Source organism: Canis lupus, chromosome 2, assembly GCF_003254725.2.
Source record: "Canis lupus dingo isolate Sandy chromosome 2, ASM325472v2, whole genome shotgun sequence".
In the NCBI taxonomy this organism is placed as follows: domain Eukaryota; kingdom Metazoa; phylum Chordata; class Mammalia; order Carnivora; family Canidae; genus Canis; species Canis lupus.
This window is the reverse complement of record NC_064244.1, coordinates 39,260,420-39,282,148: the sequence shown is the minus strand read 5'-3', so window position 1 is coordinate 39,282,148 and position 21,729 is coordinate 39,260,420. Positions and strand designations below refer to the sequence as shown.

The 21,729-nt window shown below is 35.2% G+C and overlaps 1 protein-coding gene across 4 annotated transcripts in view; it reads right to left on the bottom strand.

Moving 5' to 3' along the window:
- The window catches only part of RBM27 (RNA binding motif protein 27), a 76,409-nt gene that overhangs the window by 40,930 nt on the left and 13,750 nt on the right, over window positions 1-21,729 (bottom strand). For 2 of the 4 annotated variants that reach the window (XM_025447141.3, XM_025447143.3), the window contains exons 3-8: window positions 20,998-21,122; window positions 13,239-13,330; window positions 12,384-12,577; window positions 11,399-11,662; window positions 9,095-9,388; window positions 6,749-6,883 (exon numbers count right to left, since the gene is read on the bottom strand). In XM_025447141.3, the coding sequence (XP_025302926.1) occupies window positions 6,749-6,883; window positions 9,095-9,388; window positions 11,399-11,662; window positions 12,384-12,577; window positions 13,239-13,330; window positions 20,998-21,122 (1,104 nt within the window). The remainder of the gene's footprint in view (window positions 1-6,748; window positions 6,884-9,094; window positions 9,389-11,398; window positions 11,663-12,383; window positions 12,578-13,238; window positions 13,331-20,997; window positions 21,123-21,729) is intronic. The other 2 variants (XM_025447142.3, XM_025447144.3) reach the window with 1 other exon arrangement.

Sequence of the window (21,729 nt, the reverse complement as noted above, 5' to 3'; positions counted from 1 at the left end):
CATTTTAAAGTTGATAATATCAAATGGACAAATCAGAATGAAAACACCTGTAGACACTGATCAATATTTATAACAAAGGAAAAAACTCGACATTATGTACATCATGAAATATTACAGTAAGTACATCAATAAAATATTCATGACAAAAAAAAAGCCCACACCAAAAGCGTGAATCTAAAGTCTCCAAATTTAGCCCCCAAATTACAGGAAATAGAGGACTGAAGAATGTATTAAATGACATAAGGAGATGCAATATGCCAAGTCCAGAATGTGAAAAACTTCTCTAGGAAAATAATGTTTCTTAAATAAATGTCAAAAAGAAAAAGTAGAGGAAATTATTACATATTTAAAGACTTAAGAAAGGTATCTCCTAAGTGTAATATATAACACATATATATTATGTTACATTATTGTTTGGATGCAGCTGTAAATGATCCAGCTGTAAAAGGACAACTATGATACAATTTGGAAATACGAACACTAAGTGGATATTTGACAATAGTAAATATAAATATTTTAGGAGTGTGATAAAGTGTTTATTTAATCCTTATCTTTTAGAGATACATAGTGAAGGTGTTATTGATGAAATGTTATAAATGGAGGTTGTCCTAAAATAATCAAGTCAGGGATGAGTTACAGCTGAAGCAAGGTTAACCATATATATGTCGAGGTGTGCTGAAGCCTGTGAGTACCTGAAGAGTCCTGAAGAATTTGCTTTCTTTTTGTGCATGTTTGAAATTTTCCGTAAGTTTTTCCTAAATCAAACAGGTTACAATAATGGTGAAGGTGAGCCGGTCACAATTTATATTCATTCGGTTTAGTTCTCATTGGCATAGTGACTAGAGAATTCCAAACTAGAACCATCCCAAGTTCATGCTCCTATCTTATGTGTCTCATACATCTTACATGCCTGACAGCAAAATTTTCACATTCTTAATGTTAACTCTACTCAGGGGAAGAGTCTTTATGCAACTGACATTTTAGCTACTCTTTGGAACTTCCTGATTTTGTCATTAAGAATACTCCCAGGATGGGTCGCCTGGGTGGCTCAGCAGGTAAGCATCTGCTTTCGGCTCAGGGCATGATCCTGGAGTCCCTGGACCAAGTCCCACATCGGGCTCCCTGCATGGAGCCTGCTTCTCTCTCTGCCTGTGTCTCTGCCTCTGTGTGTGTCTCTCATGAATAAATAAATAAAATCTCTTAAAAAAAACAAAAAAGCATATTCCCAGGAAAAAAATCTTAAGTTTTAAACTAAAAGCTCAAGTGGAAAACAAAAAAGCTACACCACCTTCCAATAATTAGCCATATTTATCATGTATCTTCTGTATTAGAATCCAAGGTCCCTGGCATACAATTTGAAGTTCCAGGGCTTAAATGATGCCTGGTACATAGTAGGTACCCTAAATAGTCACTTAAAGAAAGGATGAAAGCTTATGTATTAAAAATATCCCAACGACAAGTATTTTGGAGGAAAATTTGTATGTTGAAATGGGCAATAAGATAATGAATTTAAGACAAACCAAAATAAAACACAAGGCAGAAGAAACCCAGACAATATTCAATGACTCTACTGGATATCGATACACTTTTCTAGACATCAAAATCCATGATTCTGCATTAAGAAATGTTATATATTCCACAAAATTAAATGAGGAATCTCAAGTTTAGTAGGAATAGAGTGTTTCAATAATTTTTCATAGTTGATAACAGGAAATATATTTTCAGAAAGATAAAGATTATTTACATAAATACATTTGAAGACGAACAACTGTCTTCAACCTAAAAAATCAGTCTGTAGAATAAAGAATGCTATATTCTACTATCACTTTTTCACACTTAACTAGAGTGGACTTAGCAATCATAACATATTTCTACTATGTTTTCTTCAAGGGAACTTAAGGGAACTTAAGGGGATGAAAGGGATATACTTGAAAATGGTACTGTGCAACAAAAAAATTATACAGTGAGTTGGTTAACTCAAATTTGGGTAAAATATTTTAAGTACTTCAGAGGAAACACTTGATTTTAAAAGGTGTTACGATATTACTCTCTTTGCATACAATTCTACCTATTAAGTCCTTTTCAGAATATCTGTGACATTTTTAATTCGAGAAACAACAAAATATTAGCTTTTTTTTCTAAACTATATCCATTTGAAATCACCTTTTAAATAGCATTACCAGGAGCCACATATATTCTACCCACTTATACAGTGAGGATAATTACTTTTTTTCTGTTAATATTCAATTGTCCTATTGCAAAACAAGTAACCACAGCCGAGAGGATGGTTTTATTTTCAACAGAATCAGTTCCTTTCTCAACTGTATTTCTGAGCCACTCTATTCATCTAGTTATAATAGCAAAAAATACACTGTATTTGTTTTTTGTTTTTTTAAACACATTTCTTTTCCACTATTAGATTTTTAGCTTCTTAGAAGAATCACTTATTCTTCTGTATATTCCTAGTATCTAGCACTGAGCAGACCCCCGTTTTTACCTCTAAAATTCCAGATTTCGTTTTTCTCTGTATATTCCAGGTCTCTAGTGACATAATTTTCACAACTAAATACCATCTGATATGCTGTACTCCGTTTTAAACATTTTCTATGTTATGAATTTTATTTTTTAAAAGCTTTTATTTATGAGAGAGAGAGGCAGGGGGCGGGGCGCAGAGACACAGGCAGAGGGAGAAGCAGGTTCCATGCAGGGAGCCCGACATGGGACTTGATCCCGGGTCTCCAGGATCACACCTGGGGCTGAAGGCGGCGCTAAACCGCTGAGCCACCAGGGCTGCCCTATGTTATGAATTTTAAAGAAAATTTGACAATAAAATATCCACAATTTAAACTTTCCCAATTTAGGGCAGCCCGGGTGGCTCAGCAGTTTAGTGCTGCCTTCAGCCCAGCGTGTGATCCTGGAGACCTGGAATCGAGTCCCACATTGGGTTCCCTGCATGGAGCCTGCTTCTCCCTCTCCCTGTGTCTCTGCCTCTGTGTGTGTGTGTCTCATGAATAAATAAATAAAATCTTTTAAAAAATAAATAAACTTTCCCAATTTATTAAACTTTAAGAGCTCAAGTTCTCTAATACATAGTAAACACAGTTTTTTACTTTGTTTGAAGTTCTAATTTTTTTGGAAATTACCAATTACACTATTGAAGAAAGTATACTTGAACAATTTGATTCAATTTATCTGTCTAGAACAAAATTTAAAAACAAAAGAAACTTTATAAATCAAGTGAATAGAAAGATACAAAAAATTTATCACTAACAAACTACATTACAGCAGTAATGTAGTTTTTAAACAGTAAAAGTTTTACTGTTTACACTGTGATCAGAAACTATCTCCTATGTTTTCAAAATTCTCTATAATTTTTAGAATCAAATTTTAACTTTTAAAAAAAGAAGGAAAATAAAAATAAAAATAAAAATAGAAAGAGAGAAAGAAGAAAGAAAGAAAGAAAGAAAGAAAGAAAGAAAGAAAAGAAAAGAAAAGAAAAGAAAAGAAAAGAAAAGAAAAGAAAAGAAAAGAAAAGAAAAGAAAAGAAAAGAAAGAAGAAAGACTGGGTGGCTCAGTCGGCTAAGTGTCCGACTCTTGATTTCAGCTCAGGTCTTGGATCTCATGGATGGTGGGATCCAGCCACAGCCACACATGAGGCTCCATGCTCAGCAGGAGGTCTGCTTGATATTCTCTCTCCCTCTGCCCCTCCTACCATTGTGTGTGTGCTCTTGCTCTCTAAAATGAATCTTTAAAATAAATAAGGAAGAGAGTACTTTGCATAAAAAACTTTGAATTGTTTGATACAAATAATTCTGTAATCTTTAAAACATTCAGTTGCCAACCAAATAAATCTCTTTAAACTACTGATGCGACATCTGAAACTATCCTCTAAAGCAGGAATTCACAAATGCCAAAAGGACGTTATCATCTATCATCTGTCACTGGTCTGAGACAAACAGAGGGAAAAAATGTAATGTAATTAATATTTCATAAAACTAAATATAAAAGGATAGTGCTGTCTTTTTTAAAGTAAAAATATATTTTTTAAATTGAAATGACCCTATATACTTTCATATACAATTCCTTAATGTGGCAAATAAAAAGTTGCTAACTGTACTGTTCCCCCAAATTTTCTTAAAAATGTTACCACCTTCTGAAAAAGAAATTTGGAACTGGTGTTTTAAAAGGTCTTTACTAATATATCACAAGATATTTTTGCTTTTAAGAAGAGAAAAATGATTTTCAAGTAAAACGAAGATTACCTTTTTCATCTTGGCTCTCAAGCATGTAGCACAATGCCTGGCACATATCAGGCATTCAATAAATATTTGCTCCATTAACGAATATGGAGCTAAGACACTAAAATAAATGGCAACTGCCAGGTTTTTACAAATTAAAATCAAAATGTAATTTTTATAGAGTGAGTCACGATGTTAAATTTAACAATATTAAAATAAATGGTAATTGCCAGACTTTTTAAAAAATTAAAAACAAAATAGAATTTTTATCATGAGTTACAACGCTAAATTTGACGGTAAGAAAATGTGCCATCTGCAATAGTCTCAGATAAATAATCCATTTTTTGTACTTAAAAGTCCAAAGACATTAAGAAATAATGTTAAGAAATGAACTAGGGGAAATAAGTGACACAGGATTGATAAATGTTGAACCTGAGTAATAGGTATATGGGAATGCATTATACTGTATTCTTTATTTTTATGTTTAAAATTTCTCTAATTCATAAAAAAAATGAAAGAAGCAGTAAAACAAACATGCTGTAAAGACACTATAGTAGTTAGAAGACTGAGATACTAAGATGTGGTTTCTGTTTTGAAGAGGCTCAGAGAACACAAAATTAACAAACATGAAAAGAAATCTAACAGTAGGTTTATGTACAATTATATGTCATTATGTAATAAATGCTTTTTGGTCCTGTAAGAGTTTATAACAGAGCAATAATGTTCCCCATGTACTCAGAAGATTTGGACCTTGAAAGAAGAGAAGAGAGAGAGCAAACTATTAGAAGGGAAGACAGGAAAATAAAGTTGAGTCACAACAGGGGAACCGACAAGGTATAATTGGCCTAACCAGAGGAGATATATGTGGGAGTATAGTGAAGAGATGACCAAGAAAGGCAGGGTAGATTATAGAAAGAAAAGCTATAGGGAGGGATTCATCGATAGTTTAGGAGGGACAACTGGGTGGTTCAATCATTGAGCTTCAGACTCTTGATCTCAGCTCAGGTCTTAATTTCATGTTAATGAGTTCACCTCTGTGTTGGGCTTCATGTTGGGTGTGGAGCCTACTTCATAAAAAATTATATATTTATAATTTAGGAGGAAATTGTGGCCACTGCAAAGTTCTGAGGTACTGCTGTGATTCGTTTTGTCAGGAAAATTAGCTCAGCAGCATTATATGGTGTGACTTAGGTGCAATGAAACATAACAGAGTCAAGAAGATTACAGCAATAACCCAAATGTGAAATGACTGAAGTGTCACAGTAGCAACAGAAAGGGCAGAAACCACAGTAGCAATAGAAAGGGATATTTCAAAGAGAGGATTTTTTGATTAACTAGATATAAATTAAGCAAAGCAATGATTCAATCATGTCAAGGTTTCAATTCTAGGTGATTAGATGGAGGTTATTTCAATTTAATAAAGCCAGGGATAGTGGAGGTAGATACTTAAAGAGAAGGTAATTGATTTCAGAAAAGCTGAAATTTAAGGAGATAAGAATAACTACAGTATTATAGAAAACTAACCTTTATATTTAGCTTACCATGCCAGGTTCTATTCTAGATGCCTTAGATAGATGTATTAATGCATTAACTCCTCAAATACGCTTTTGAGGTGAGCAACATTATTATTCCCATTTTATAGAAGAGAAAACTGAGATACAAGGAGGTTAAGTAACTTGTTTAAAATCACAATGACATAAGTAATGAAATAAGGATTTAAACCTGGGCTTCATTATATTACTGAACTGCCTTATCGTGACATGATAAAGATGAAGAAGTGTTTATGATAAATACACTGCATAAAAGATGATTTTATCTATAAAGCTACATAGCTCTATAAAAAACTCATAATTTGACATTTTTAACAACCAATTATCTTATTTTTATGTTTTTGGAGAAAGGAATATTTTTAAAAGCCTTAAATAAGCAAAAATAACAAACACACCTAAGAAATCAGAGAGAAGTAGGATTTAAGAACAAATTATTATAAACACAAATGCTGTAAATAACACAGCCACTAAATATTATGGTTTAAATGATGCTATCATCACTCCAGTATACAAGCTAAATAATTATTTGGCTTGCTTTATCCAACCTTTTATATATTCTTAGAAGATAACCTTATGTTTTGGAAATTCAATCAGAAGAACAATTTTGAACAGAAGCTTCAAAATAAATTCCCTTTGGAGAGACAAAAGCTTCAAAATTTCCTTAAAAAGAGACTAATGTTTCAAAATAAATTCCCTTTGGAAGATACGAAATGCTGCTACTTCATCTATAGCAGACGAGCCTTCAGCATAGAAAGCCCTACCCTTCTCTTTCACTTTCACTAGCACACAACTTAAACTACAGCCATTTAGCATAATCACACAGCAAGTTGTCTTGTGAATACACATATTTTTATACGGCACAGTGCCTAAGAAGAAAAATTATAGTTTTTAAAATTATGACACTGAAACTTAGCTTTTCTATACTCCAGCAATTTTAAAAGTCAAGCAATATTTACTTACGCTCTGATACTGCATAAAGGAGGTTCTGGGGTAAAGGAGGAGGTAGTCTTGCTCCCACTGGTGCAAGATTGGGCACTGCACTTGTCCCAGGCTGGTCACGGTTGTTTATCAAGCTTGACTGTGTTATGGGTGGTCCTAAAATTTTTAAATAAAGAAGAAGAAAAAGGTTTATGTTTCCTAACTAATAAAAATACTATACTAGAACTAATTTGGATAGTCATAAAGTATCTACTTTGGCATAGAACAGAATTAAGAAATTTGATATATGCAGGTTTCAACACTATGAGATGCATAATTAATTAGGATGACATTTTAGTTCTAGAACAGAAAAAACAATTCCAGGGTGAAAAAAAGGCAGGATGCTTAGTTCTGGGGAATGGGAGTAAAAAATGGCTGAGAAGGAACTTGAGCAAACTTTCTGGGATAAAGGTAAGCTCCTTTAAAAAAAAAAAAAAAAGATTCATGTATTTATTTATTTGAAAGAGAAAAAAAAAAAAACAAGAGCGGTGGGGGGGTGCCCTCGGGATAATAGAACTCTTAAGTTCTGCATTATGAACATGTTTAGATGTTGTGATGTCTGCAACATGCTAGGAAATGCATCAAAAATAATAATGAGGGGTGCCTGGCTGGCTCAGTCAGGTAAGTGTCTGCCTTTGGCCCAGGTCGTGATCCCAGGGTCCTAGGATCGAGCCCCGCTGAGCAGGGAGTCTGCTTCTCCCTCTTCCTCAGCCCCTCCCCTCCCGCTTGTGTGCTTGTTCTGTCAAATAAAGTCTTAGAGAGAGAAAGACACGTGATAATAGAAATATGGTAAAATATTAATCATAGAATCTAGATGGTGAATATATGGGAGTTTGGTGTACAATTATTTCAACTTTTCAGTATGCTTGAAATTTTTCATTGCAAAATGTTGGGAGAAAATGACATTCTTGGATTTCACTTTTAAACAGAAATGTTCCCACATATCACATCTTTTATAGTGGAAATTTCTATATATGAAGATGCTTCTTTATTTGGGGAATAAAACCTCAAGTTGAGCTTCGCAGTTATACTATCTACATGACTACTAAATCTATGTATCCAATGTCTCCAAACCTTTATCAACTTTAATGTTGTCTATAAAGAACATTAATGCAGGAAAGCTAGGTGATTAGGTACATGGGTTCATCTTAAAATATTTCTGCAAAGTTGTGAGTCTACAATAATTTCAAAAACAAAAAGTTTAAAATAAAAAAACTGAAAAAGTATCACTTAGTAAACTGAATAGCAATCATTTTAAAAATAATGAGTTGCCATCTCTTAACAATGTTAAATGTTTTCTTTTTTTTTAAGATTTTCTTTACTTATTCGTGAGAGACACAGAGAGACAGAGGCAGTGACATAGGCAGAGGGAGAAACAGGCTCCATGCAGGAAGCCCGATGGGGGACTCAATCCCGGGACTCTAGGATCACGCCCTGAGCCAAAGGCAGACACTCAACCGCTGAGCCACCCAGGCATCCCTGTTAAATGTTTTCAAGTAGATATTTTCTTCTATCTTTGCACACAAGTGAACTATTCACCAATTTTTTTCTAATTACGAGAAAAATATAGTCTTACTTTTTCTGCTAAGCTGGTGAAATGATACGGCTTCTGGAATTTACTACAGCAAAAACAAACTCAAGGTATCTGTGTGCACATGCAGATATGATAGGGAAGGTCGGAAGAAATAAGTAAGACAAGAACAGAAGAATACTGATAATCACTGAAGTTGAGTGACAGTACATATGGTACACACATATTATTCTACTGTCTATATCTGAAATTTTCCATAATAAAAGACTTTAAAAAAATTACTTTAATATTCCTGAATAGCTTTTAAAAAGAGTTATTTATTTGAGAGAGAGCACAAGAGGGGCTGAGAGAGAATTTCAAGCAGACTGCCCTGAGTGTGGAGCCCGCTGTAGGGCTCAATATCAAAACCCTCAGATCATGACCTAAGCTGAAATCAAGAGTCGAAGGCTTAGCTGAGTGAGCCACCCAGATGCCTCAAAGAGATTTTAAAGACTAGGAAATTTCATTAAACTACTGGCATGTTCCTTTTTCTGACATCTTCAAAACACTGGATTTCTTAAGATGTCATCAACTAGCAAGACATGACTCCCAAAATTTCTTAAAGGTACTATAAATAATGCAGTGCAACAATGGATAGAATAAAAAGAGCAACATTTTAATTGTAAGAATATATTCTAAATTCTATATTAATTTATCTTTCAAAAACTTTAAATCTATTATCAAGTTAGTGAAGAAGTAGGTTCTTCTAAATAAAATTCTTTGCTAAAGAATGAAATACTTAATGAACATATACTTACTTGGTATGGGAAGCACAACAGAAGGCGGAGGCTGGCCATGTCCCTGGGGAACAGGAAGTCTCATACTGTGGCCAGGACCTGGACCTGGACCTGGGCCTGGGCCTGGGCCAGGGCCTGGGCCTGGGCCTGGACCTGGCATTGGAGGCATTAACATTCCAGGAGGTGGTGGAGGAGGAAGCCCAGGAGGAGGTGGAGGGAAAGGAATCATGCTTGGCAGAGCAACTTCATCAACAACCAGGGGATCATTTCCATGATCAAACTGACAAAGGTCACCAAGTACACAAAATCCTCTTTCTGTAAGAATACAAGAATCTTATTATGATCTAGAGTTCAGAAAACAAATAAAAAAAAAATAAATAAAAAAAAAAAAAAAAAAAAAAAAAGAAAACAAATAAAACAAAACCCTGAAAAGTCTACCAATCTGATTTATAAAGTAATTTTTCTCCAAAGAATTTAAAAGCCTTCTCAGTATTATTCTGTTAATCGTCACATATCCCTGAGGTAAGGAGAGATGGAAATACTCTTTACTTTTTGAGACTATGCTTTGTTGAGGTAGCAAGTAACAGTTCCAAAATAGGCTATTAACCACTATTAACCTATTTGCCATACATTCTCATATTAAAAATTCAGATTCAGGGGACCTGGCTGGCTCAGTTGGTAGAACATGTGACTCTTGATCTTGGGATCATGAGTTCAAGTCTTACATTGGTCACAGAGATTAAGGAAATTAAAAAAAAATTCAGCTTCAATTCAGCAAAGACAGGGTACGGGAGTAAGGGACTTAACTAGACAATCTAATTTCAGTTAACTATTTTCATGGTATTGTTCTAAATTCCACATTCTTGCTATATCTGCAATTAGAAACTCTAGTTTAAAATATTCAAGTGGGGGGGTGGCAGGGTGGTTCTGTGGGTTAAGCTTTTGACTTTTTTTTTTTTTAAGATTTATTTATTTGAGAGCAAGGGAGCGGCAGGCAGAGAGGCAGAGAGAGAGAGACAGAGAGAATCCCAAGCCAACTCTGCACTGAGCATGGAGCCTGAAGCAGAGCTTGATCTCAACACGGGTCGTGATCTCAGGGTTGTGGGATCAAGTCCCACATTGGGTTCCACACCCATCTCCCTCTGTCCCTCCCCACTTAAAAATAAATAAAATATTCAAGTGGGAAGGGGTGCCTGGCTAGTTGAGTTGGTGGAGCAGGCAACCCTTAATCTCGAGGTTTTAAGTTCAAGCCCCACATTGTGTTTAGAGATTACTTATAAATAAAATTTTAAAAAAAGAAAGAAAATATCCAAGTGCACATTATTTACTAGGTTATTCATGGCATCACTGTTTATAACAAAATATAAGAAACACCCCAAAAGAGCAACAGAGTTCAGTTAAACACATTTTTCTTCATACAGAATATTAAGAAACCTAAAAAAAAGTATTAAGGAAACCCTCATGTATTAATATAGGATAACTGCTAGAAAATATTACTAAGTGAAAAACAACATCCAGGAGTATGAAGAGTATAGTAGCATTTCCACAGAATACAAAATAGGGGAGACTATACATATTTGTTTCCATAACATATACACAGACTGCATTTGGAAGGATACACAAGAAATTAATAACATTAAATTGGCCTTGGAAACGAGAACTCTGTAACCAGGAGACCAGGGTAAGAAAGAGATAATGCTTGAATTATGATTTGATTGTATTTCCTACTTAAAAATACACAAAATGCAAAAAATATATATTCTACACTTATAAAGAAAACTTTACAATGTCTGCAATTTACTTCAAATAATATAGGTCCAGGAGAAGCAGCAGAGAAGTACAGATGAAAACAAAACTGACCATGAGCTCCTAACTACTGATGCAAGACCATGGATACACTAGGGTTAATTATATTGTTTTGTCAACTTTTATTAATATTTAAATATTTCCGTAATAAAAAATTAAAACACACACAGATTAAGTGGAATATCAGCATATTAAAATTTTAAATAGGTTATTATAATGCTTAACAAATTCCTTGCACCAAACACTACACAAAAAAAAATATAATTCCTAGCGTCTACCAAATTTTGTGGTATAGTGTCTAAAGAAACAAGAACAACAAAAAACAAATGAGTGGGTCAAATTTGAACATTCTCTTAACCAGAGCCAATCTACTAAATCAAGAAAGTAAATAAGCATAAGCCAAAGGAGATTTTCCTCTCACTCATTCCTTTTAAAAAATCTGTACTATAATGAAAAGGCATGCAATATTAACATGTGCTTACTAATACTTTTGAATACAATATAAAAGAGGATTTTTACCATCATAATCTCTGCATCGCCTCTTTGGTGGTGGGTTTCGACCAAAAGAATTGGAAGAGCTATGATTGTTATAGTAATTAGACCAACTCTCTGTTGTGTTTTCTGAGTGGTGCGCAGGTGCAATCACAGTAACAGTGCTGGGAATAGACTGTGCCCCAGAGGAGTACTGCTCAGAAGAGCTCGGAGGTGGTGCAGACACAGGCACATAAGAACTCTCCAAGTCATTCCTTTCACTCTTAAACTTTGATCTTTCCCTGTGCTCTGCTTCAGAGGCAAAATAAAAACAAGAAACAAGATTAGACATTTCTGTTCTCCAACTATGTTTATCTTCTCACAGAAAAGGGAAGAGACTATTGCAGTAAACTCACTGAGCTGTCCATATTTCAAAGTGCTCTCATTATTAATATACCCTAAAAGCAGGAACATCAACGTGACATATCTTGACCAGTAACTTGTGGAAAATAATTTCTGTAACATCAACATCAATATATAATGAAGAGAGCCCAGCTTCTCCACTGATACTTGGTAAGAAAGCTATCCAAGAACTGACTTCCAAACAGATATCCTGATACATCAGTGGTTGGGATCCCAGTTATCCACCTAACTAAACTCTAGTCAACCTTAAGGCAAGTCCACTATTTTTAGTGAGGGTGTGACGGAGGGAGGGAACAGATAGTCCTCCTTCTCCAATGATAGCTTTCTTGATTAAAAGACCTTAGTTTCGATTGTACAAAAATGACTTTAAATCTAGACATGTACTATGAAATACATACAGCTTCTTTTTCGCCAAACTCATTTGACTTCATCCTAAGAACAGAGCCCTGTCTTTGTAACAAATTAGCATTAGGTTTTTTAGACAATTTTAGATTTTACGTTGCTCAGACATGTTAAAGGCACACGTGGTGTTTAAGGGAAGTTCTGGTACCCTTATGACAAAGGAAGATAAGCAATATGGAGTTTTTAGGAGGAAGCCTCATCTACTCACCAACATTCCTATTTGGATCCCGGTCTTTGCTGCGCCCTCTACTTCGGCTTCGACTTCGACTCAGGCCTCGGCTCTTACTCCGACTCTTACTCCTGCCTCTTCTCCAGTCATATTTCTCACGGTACAGTTCATTCCGCTCATAGTACCGGTCATAGTCTCTCCACTTGCCATCCTCTCTTTTTTTCTCACGTGTCCTATAATACACAGATATAAAAGCCATACGTATGCTACAGAAACAAAGTATGCAAATAAATCAGGAGTATGAAATACCCTCCTTGATTCAGCAAAATTCATAATGTCTGTGCTTTTTCAGAAAGCCATATAACCACAACATAATTTCTCTGATCCATTATATAAAAAGAAAAAAACATTCCCTTCAAGTACACTGGGTGGGGAGAAATGAAAAAAGAAGGTGAATCCAAAGTATGAAGAGGGGTAGGACAAAAACAAAAATTTAAAACTAGAAAAGAAAAAAGGCAGAAACAAGGTTTCCTAAACAAAAAACTAATTTTTTAATGGCAGCCTGATGAATCAACATATAAACTGAACTATTTGTAGTATAAAATACTATACATGATTTTAATAGTGAGCACCCCTAACCAAATGGAACATTTCATTAATATCCTCTAAGGAGACTACTCCCACCCCTTTGCTCTTGGGAAAGCACATAATGATGATTGTTTATAAAAGGAAGAGAAAGTATGACAAAGATAAAAAACACAGAATGGAGGAAGATAACCTTCTCTTTCTTTAATCAGTTTAGAGAGAGGCATCAGTACATGTTAAAAATCCCATAATGCCCTTAAAGTAACTAAAAAGTGACTTATCAGAGTCTAATTAAATATACACACACACCTTCGTTCACTAGATTCTGAACGAGTCTTCTGGGGACTAGGATACTTCTTTTTTCTACCATCTCGTTCTTCTTCCGCTGGCTCCTGAAATACCTATATGAAAGCATTCATTAGGAACAAGATCAGCCCTTCTATTAATTATGAGACACATCTATCTGATAATCTTTTTAGTGCAAGAGAGGGCACAAATATACTGAAATACTGAAGTCAAATTACATCCAAAAAAAGGTAAGCCATAGGGAGGAATAAAAAAGATGTGGAAATCATTTCAATAGTAATATGCTAATTTTTAAATGTTAATTTTTCTTTAAGATTTATTTATTTGAGAAAGAGAGAGAACACATAAACAGGAGGGATAGAGGGAGAGAATCTCAAGCAGAAACCATGCTGAGCATGGAGTCTGACATTGGGCTCTATCTCACGACTCTAAGATTACAGCTGAGCTGAAAACAAGAGTTGGACACTCAACTGACTGCACCACCGAGGCACCCCAAATGTTAATGTAAGGTAAGAACAGCAATGCAGGAAGAAAACAGCAATTCATCCCTTATAATGAAACCATAGAAAGAACAAGTCTCTGATTTAGAGATGATGATTTATGTTTTCCTAATCATAAAACATAATTTGAAGACTATAGATTTAAGAACAAATGGTACAGTTAACAAGCACCATGAACTCAGATTTCACAAGATTTACAGAAAAATGGTACTGGAATTAATGTCATAACAGTTAATACTGAACAGAAATAACCTGCAGTCTTATTTTTTTAAACAAAAGTTAATCTCAAAACATATATAGCCTCTACTAGAGAAAGGCAAAATAAAGTCATTTGTAAGAGCTAAACAACTATCCCTCTAATGGAGAAGCTCACTTAACAAACAGGAGTCAGTGCAAAGAACAGATAACAATTTAGTAAAATTTGGGCAACGTAAAATGGTAGCCACGATATGGCAAGCATATGGCACTAGCTAAAACACTATACATTTGTTAAGACTATATTTAAAAATCATTCCCTTTACCTATTTGCAGGAAATGCAGAGCATATATTACTCCTCTGGGATGCAATCAACAAATCTACACAGTAAAAATCTCTATAGGACAAAACACTGAGTTCCTTCAATAAAATAAAATTTAAGGAAAATAAAGGGGTGAGGAAAAGAAGACCAAGAGAAAGATATGGGTAGATTTAAAGAGTGATTTAAAGATTAAAAGAAACTTTTTTTTTTAAATTAAAAGAAACTTAAAAGACATTAGCTTAGAAATCTGTTTTCTAAATCTTTGCAAGGATTTTTTTTTTAACTTCTAATGGAAAAAAATATTTTCAAAAAGTTAAAGGATCCAAGGTGCCTAGGTGGTTCAGTCAGTTGAGTATCCCACTCTTGATTTCCGTTCAGGTCACTATCTCAGGGTCATGGGATTGAGGTCTGCATTCTCTCTCTCAAATAAATAAATAAATAAAATATTAAAAAAAAAAAAGGCGAACACTTGGTACAACCAAATGAACCTTAAAAGCATTATGATAAATTAAAGAAAGGTGCCAGTCACAAAAGGCTATGAATTGTAGAACTCTATTTATATGAAATATCCAGAACAGGCAAATCCATAGAGAAATAAAGTAGATTAGTGGTTGCCTAAAAAAGCGGGGGGGGGGGGAGGGGCTGGAGGAGAAGGGTTGGAGGGTGATAGGTTAATGGGTACAGTGTTTTTTTTTTTTTTTATTTTGGATGATGAAAATGATCTCAAATGGATCATAGTAATGGTTGTACAACTCAGAATACAATAAAAACAAAAAAAAATCACATTTGTACACTGTAAATAGAGGAGTGGTAAAGAAATTGTATTTCAATAAAGCTATTGAAAATACTCAAATGTACATTCAAATGTACATTATTTTCTAGGTTATTCATAACAGCACTATTTTTAACAAAATATTAGAAACACCCGAAAAGACCATTAATAAAGAATTCAGTTAAACACATTTTTTCTAGGGATGCCTGTGTGGCTCAGTGATTGAGCATCTGTCTGGCTCAGGTCGTGGCCCCAGGGTCCTAGGATGGCATCCTGCATCAGGCTCCCAGCAGGGAGCCTGCTTCTTCATCTGCTTATGTCTCTGCTCTTCTCTCTGTGTCTCTCATGAATAGATACATTAAATCTTTAAGAAAATAAACCCCACATTTTTCTACATATAGAATACTAAGTCAGAGAGCATACACAACATGGCTAAAACTCACATAAAGAGTTAACGGGGTATGTAAGCAGCTCAGTTGGTGGAGCATGCAACTCTTTATCTTGGGGTTGTGAGTTCAAGCCCCACGTTGGGTGTAGGGATTACTTTAAAAAAAAATCTTTAAAAAAAGGAAAAAAGGCAAAAACTGAAGGGATTCCTTTTACATAAAATGGAAAAAACAGGAGAAACTAGTACACGGTATTAGAGGAGAGAGTACTGGTTACACTGGAGAGAGGAAAATGAGAGTGAATAGAAAGAGGAAATTAAAAAAATTTTTTTTTTCAGGGCGCCTGGCTAGCTCAGTCGGTTGAGCATTTGACTCTAGGTTTCAGTTCAGGTCATGATCCCAGTGTCCTAAGATGGAGCCTGTTGCAGGCTCCACACTCCAGCACAGTCTGTCTGTCCCTCTCCTTCCCCTTCTACTCCTTACATCTCTTACACGCGTGTATGCGCATGCACTCTCTCTCTCAAATAAAGATCTTAGGAAAAAAAGATATTTCAAACTGGTTATTTAGATCTCAGCTAAAACAAATGGGGGAAAATGGACATTTATGAACAATTAGAAATTTATTTAAGAGAGAAAGACCATGAATGTGTGGGGGTGAAGGGCAGAGATAGAAAGAATCGCACGCAAACTCCAGAATAAAAACTAAATTTCCTAAAACTCCCTGGTGGTAAGGATGTGTTTTTCCATAATTATTTCTAACCTAATCTAAAATGAGTTACTTGGCATTTTAATGGTCTACATATTGAGTTCATATTATATATGAAGACTTCAGAGCACCTGGCTGGCTCAGTCAGGAAGAATATGTGACTCTTGATCTCAGGGTCATTAGTTCGAGCCCCATGCTGGGTGTAGAGATAACTAAAAAAATAATCTTAAGACTTCATTAAGATTTCAATCTTACTATTCTAAGAATATGATAAGTAGACTTCTTTATAGAATCATGTTATAACCAGGCACGGTAATTTTTAGTTTTTCCTCTATGTTGTTCATCTGACTTAAAGCTTCTACTTCATATCCTCTATGAGAAATCTGATCATTACACACATATCTAAGTAGTTTTAATTATTCATTATCTTGGTCTATCATAACTACACAAGTCTGAGAGCCTCTATTCCACTGTGCCATCTTTGATAAAGTATACCAAAAAAACAGGGGATATGTGGATGGTTCAGTCAGTTGAGCACTAACTCTTAATCTCAGCTCAGGTCTTGACCTTAGGGTCCTGAGTTCAAGTCCCAAGTTGGGCTCCATGCTGCGCATGAAGCCTACTGTAAAAAATATATATATACTAAACATTTGGTATTTGGTTGGGGAAGGACTAGCCATGGACTGATGGTTTGCTAGGGCTAAGTGACAAATACATAAGAATTCATTATACTACTATTCCCTTTTGATGTATGCTGCAAATTCTCTACATTATTTTTTTCAGTATTTTTAATTAAAATGAAATAAAGATATTTTCAGACAAACCAAAGGAAGGAAAAACTGCTACATGTTCTCACAGTCTAGTCATAAATTCAAATGTAAGAAAAATTGCCTTTAACATTTCAGATGATCATGGCATTGTGTAAATCAGGAGTTACAGTATCAAAGATCTATTATCATAATGGAGGATTCTTTTGCTTGTTCATGAACTTAAGATAAAGGTTTATTATAACAGCCAATTGTAACTACAGCAAATTAACAAGTAACTTTCCAACTACAAGTAAAATACATTGTGCTTCATAAATCATGGCACATATATATCAAGGGTTTTTCCTGCATCAGAATGAGTTGTGCCAATGATTCAAATTCTTACCTGATTCTCCATGTGACCAGTAATCTGTTAAACAACTGATGGTACAGTGTAACTGGGGATCAAGGAAGAAAGTTATAATGGCTAAGTCCTTAGATGGATTTGCATCTCTGTACACTGTCCTGAGCAACTACATCAATTTAGCACAGACCAGAAACAGAGCCAATTAGCCAAAGGTATGTGTTACCTCAAACCCCTTTCATTCCACATTATCTAAAAGAATTACTATACTTTGTTTATACACTATCATGTGAGATATTACTTATGTCAGTGATGACAATTAAGTTGTGTATAAAAATATTAGAAAACAAGAGAAATGCCAGAGAGTGTCATTTGGAGTATTTGCACACAGAAGCTGATACCCACTTTTCACAATTTTCAAAATCAGGAACTACTACAAGGATACAAAATGACATAATGCAAGAATTCGGGTTTTTTTAAACTGTCCTTTCAAAACTCAAAATAATGCAATTTTTCTCTTATGTTCAAATCAGCTATCTTTCAAATGTACTTCTAGTCCACTGAACTTCAAGGACTTTAGAAAAGAACATATGGCACAAAAAAATTTAACTTTTAAAGATCTGGCCTAGGGGATGCGTGGGTGGCTCAGTGGTTGAGCATCTGCCTTTGGCTCAGGTCATGGTCCCGGGATTGAGTCCTGCATCAGGCATTCCGCAGGGAACCTGCTTCTCCCTCTGCCTCTCCGCCTATATCTCTGCCTCTCTCTGTGTGTCTCTCATTAATAACTAAATAAAATCTTAAACAAAAAAATTAAATACAATAAAAGATTTGGCCTATACACATAGACCAAAAATTATACACTATGAAGTATGGTAGAAAAGTTTCCTCTTGGGACACCTGGGTGGCTCAGTGGTTGAGCATCTGCCTTTGGCCCAGGGTGTGATCCTAGAGTCCCAGGATTGAGTCCCACATCGGGATCCCTCCGTGGAGCCTGCTTCTCCCTCTGCCTATGTCCCTGTGTCTCTCATGAATAAATAAATAAACTCTTCAAAAAATATATATAAACAAAAATTTATTTAAAAAAAAAAAAAGGGAAGCCCAGGTGGCTCAGCAGTTTAGCACCGCCTTCGGCCTAGGGTGTGATCTTGGAGACCTGGGATTGAGTCCCATGTCAGGCTCCCAATATGGAGCCTGCTTCTTCCTCTGCCTGTGTCTCTGCCCCTCTCTCTCTCTCTCTCTCTCTGTCTCTCATGAATAAATAAATAAAATCTTTAAGAAAATAAATAAATAAAAAATAAAAAAATAAAAAGAAAGAAAAGTTTCCTCTTACTTCCATTACTTGAAGTAACATACTGAGAGCCTCTATTTTAGTAAGATTTAATGAAAGAATCACAGGGCATGAGCCAAAAACAAAAATGTGACAGTGGTTTTGATTGATCTGAAGTATAATGATATTTTATTTTCTTTTAATGATTGATCAATTCAATTAGCCTAGCATTTTAAGATGGAGCAGAAATGACAGCTAAATGCAATACATGATCCTTGGATTGAATCTGTACTGGAGGAGAAAAAAAAAAAGCTATTAAAAAAAAGGGACTTTTTGGAGGGGCGGGGGGGGGAGTAAGCAGGGGGAGAGGCAGGGAAGGCACTATTGGGTCAACTGATAAAACTGAAATACAGATAGTAAAGTATTTTATGAAAATTAAATTTACTGAAACTAATAATGATGCTATATAGCCATCTACGAGAACATCCTTGGGGTGCCTGGGTGCCTTGGTCAGTTAAGCATCTGACTCTTAATTTCAGTAATGTGAGTTCAAGCCCCACAATGGGCTCCACACTGGGAGTGGAGCCTACTTAAAAAAAAAAAAAAAAAAAAAAAGGCAAGAGAACCACCTTATTCTAATGAAACGCAGAGTATCATCAGGTCACAATGTATCTAACTTGCTCCCAGATTCAGAGCAGGATAGTCTTGGGTATAGATATATAAAGAGAAGAAATGGGGCAGATTTTCAATAGGTGAAAAAAGACAGTGCATGGATCTGGTTTTAGGTACTATTCTTATCATTTCTATGTAAGCTTAAAATTACTGCCAAATAAAAAGCTTACTTAAATAATCATAATAAAATAAAAGCTGATAAGTATTTCTCAATAATAACCAATTTTTATATGCCAGGCAATTGATTAGGATGTGTGTGTACATAAAATCCCATTTAAACTTCAATGAGGGGCAGCCCGGGTGGCTCAGCGGTTTAGCGCCGCCTTCAGCCCAGGGGCCTGATCCTGGATACCCGGGATTGAGTCCCACGTCGGGCTCCCTGCATGGAGCCTGCTTCTCCCTCTGCCTGTGTCTCTGCCCCTCTCTCTGTGTGTTTATGAATAAGTAAATAAAATCTTAAAATAAAATAAGGGCAGCCCCAGTGGCGCAGCGGTTTGGCGCCGCCTGCAGCCCGGGGTGTGATCCTGAAGACCCGGGATCGAGTCCTGCATCGGGCTTCCTGCGTGGAGCCTGCTTCTCCCTCTGCCTGTGTCTCTACCTCTCTCTCGCTCTCTCTGAATGAATAAATAAATAAATCTTTAAAAATAAATAAAAATAAATAAAAATAAAAATAAAATACTCAAATTTAAAAAAAAATAAAAAAATAAAAAATAAACTTCAATGAGGGCAGCGCCACCTTCAGCCCAAGGTGTGATCCTGGAGACCCAGGATCGAGTCCCACATCGGGCTCCCTGCATGGAGCCTGCTCCTCCCTATGCCTGTGTCTCTGCGCCTCTCTCTCTCTCTGTCATGAATGAATAGATAAAATCTTTAAAAATAAATAAATAAATAAATAAATAAAATAAACTTCAGTGAGATAAGTACTACTATGATCATCATTTTCCTGATGTGAAAATGAAGCAGACAAGTAACTTATTTTAGAGCTATAATTTTAACTTATGCAGCCTGATTTTTTTTTTTTAAGATTTTACTTATTTATTCATGAGAGACACACAGAGAGAAGCAGAGACATAGGTAGAGGGGAAGCAGGATCCTCGCAGGGAACCCGATGTGGGACTCGATCCCAGGACCCCGGGATCACACCCTGAGCCTAAGGCAGATGCTCAACCTCTGAGCCACCCAGGCGTCCCATGCAGCCTGGTTTTAGAACCCATATTCATCATCCAACACTATTGTCTATACATAAAAAGTATTACAAATAAACTGAAAAATTTTCTCCTTGGTTCAAACAATTAGATTACCATATATAATCAGGTTTTTATACTTCAACATTGTAAAAACACTTTTTTTCTTTTTCTTTCATTAACAATGATATTTTGAACTCCTTTTACTCTTGCTTGAAATGGAGTATAATGTATAGTTAACATACATTAACTATAAAAAATACTCTCTGGTTAAAAAAGAGAAAATGGTTTGTCTATTATATGAAAACATGTTATTAATGATTTCTCTTAAAGTTTCATCAATATTTTACTTTTACTCAAACGTCTACATTTAACTAAGTTTTGTTTTTCTAAAGTCACTGAATAAGACTTCTCTGAATTCCTCAATATTACTAAAATACTTCTTGGAACACTAAACAATCTGAAATTCTTCCAACATTTCAAGTCCAAAGAACTTAAAAGCCCTGATAAAGAATTAGTATCATGTGCCAAACACAGAAACTTCAATCAAAGGATAATTACTTTTAAAGAGGTCAATCTCCAACTAAGAATGACACTAGTAATAGGATCTAAGAAGCCCCCACAAGCAAAAGAAAACTTTGCATTACCTCTTCTTTAATTTCTTCTTTTTCTTGGACTGATGGTTTTGGCTCAGGCTTCACTGGTTCCAAAGGTGGAAGATAGTTCTTAGTATAGAGACTTTCAAACAGTTTATCCACAAAACCTGAAGTTTCTAAGGAAAAGAAATAGTATATAAGTGTTGCACAAACACAGATGTTTGAAAATACATTCTACAGCAAAGGTGAAAACCAGGACATCTCAAATACCAGTGGTGGAACTAAAAATGAGCCTAACCCTTATGAGGGAGAATCTCATTTCTGGGTCTTGAAACTACTATAAACCAAGTAATACAAATTAATATTTTTAGGAAAGAAAATATTCATCTAATACTGAAGAAAGTATTAGATTTTTTGTGTGTTAAATAAAAGCCTTGAAATTCACCAAAAAATATGTAATCCTATCTTTTCAAGTGATAAGTCATATTTACTATCTCACTTCTTTCCCTTCTCAGGAGAATTTGAATTAAAGGATATCTTCTCACACTAACAGATGGATCATGATCAGTAAGTGTGCATTATTATCCATATTCCTTTCATATATTCAACAATATTTACTGAATACCTTCTATGTGCCAAGCACTCTAGGTTCCAAGTCAGCACTCTCAACAAAGGGAAAAACAAACAGGAGGGGGAGGGAGAGCAACACACATAAAGAGATAAATAAACATATAACATGGCAAGAAGTGACAAATGCCATGAAAACCAAAACGAAACAAGACT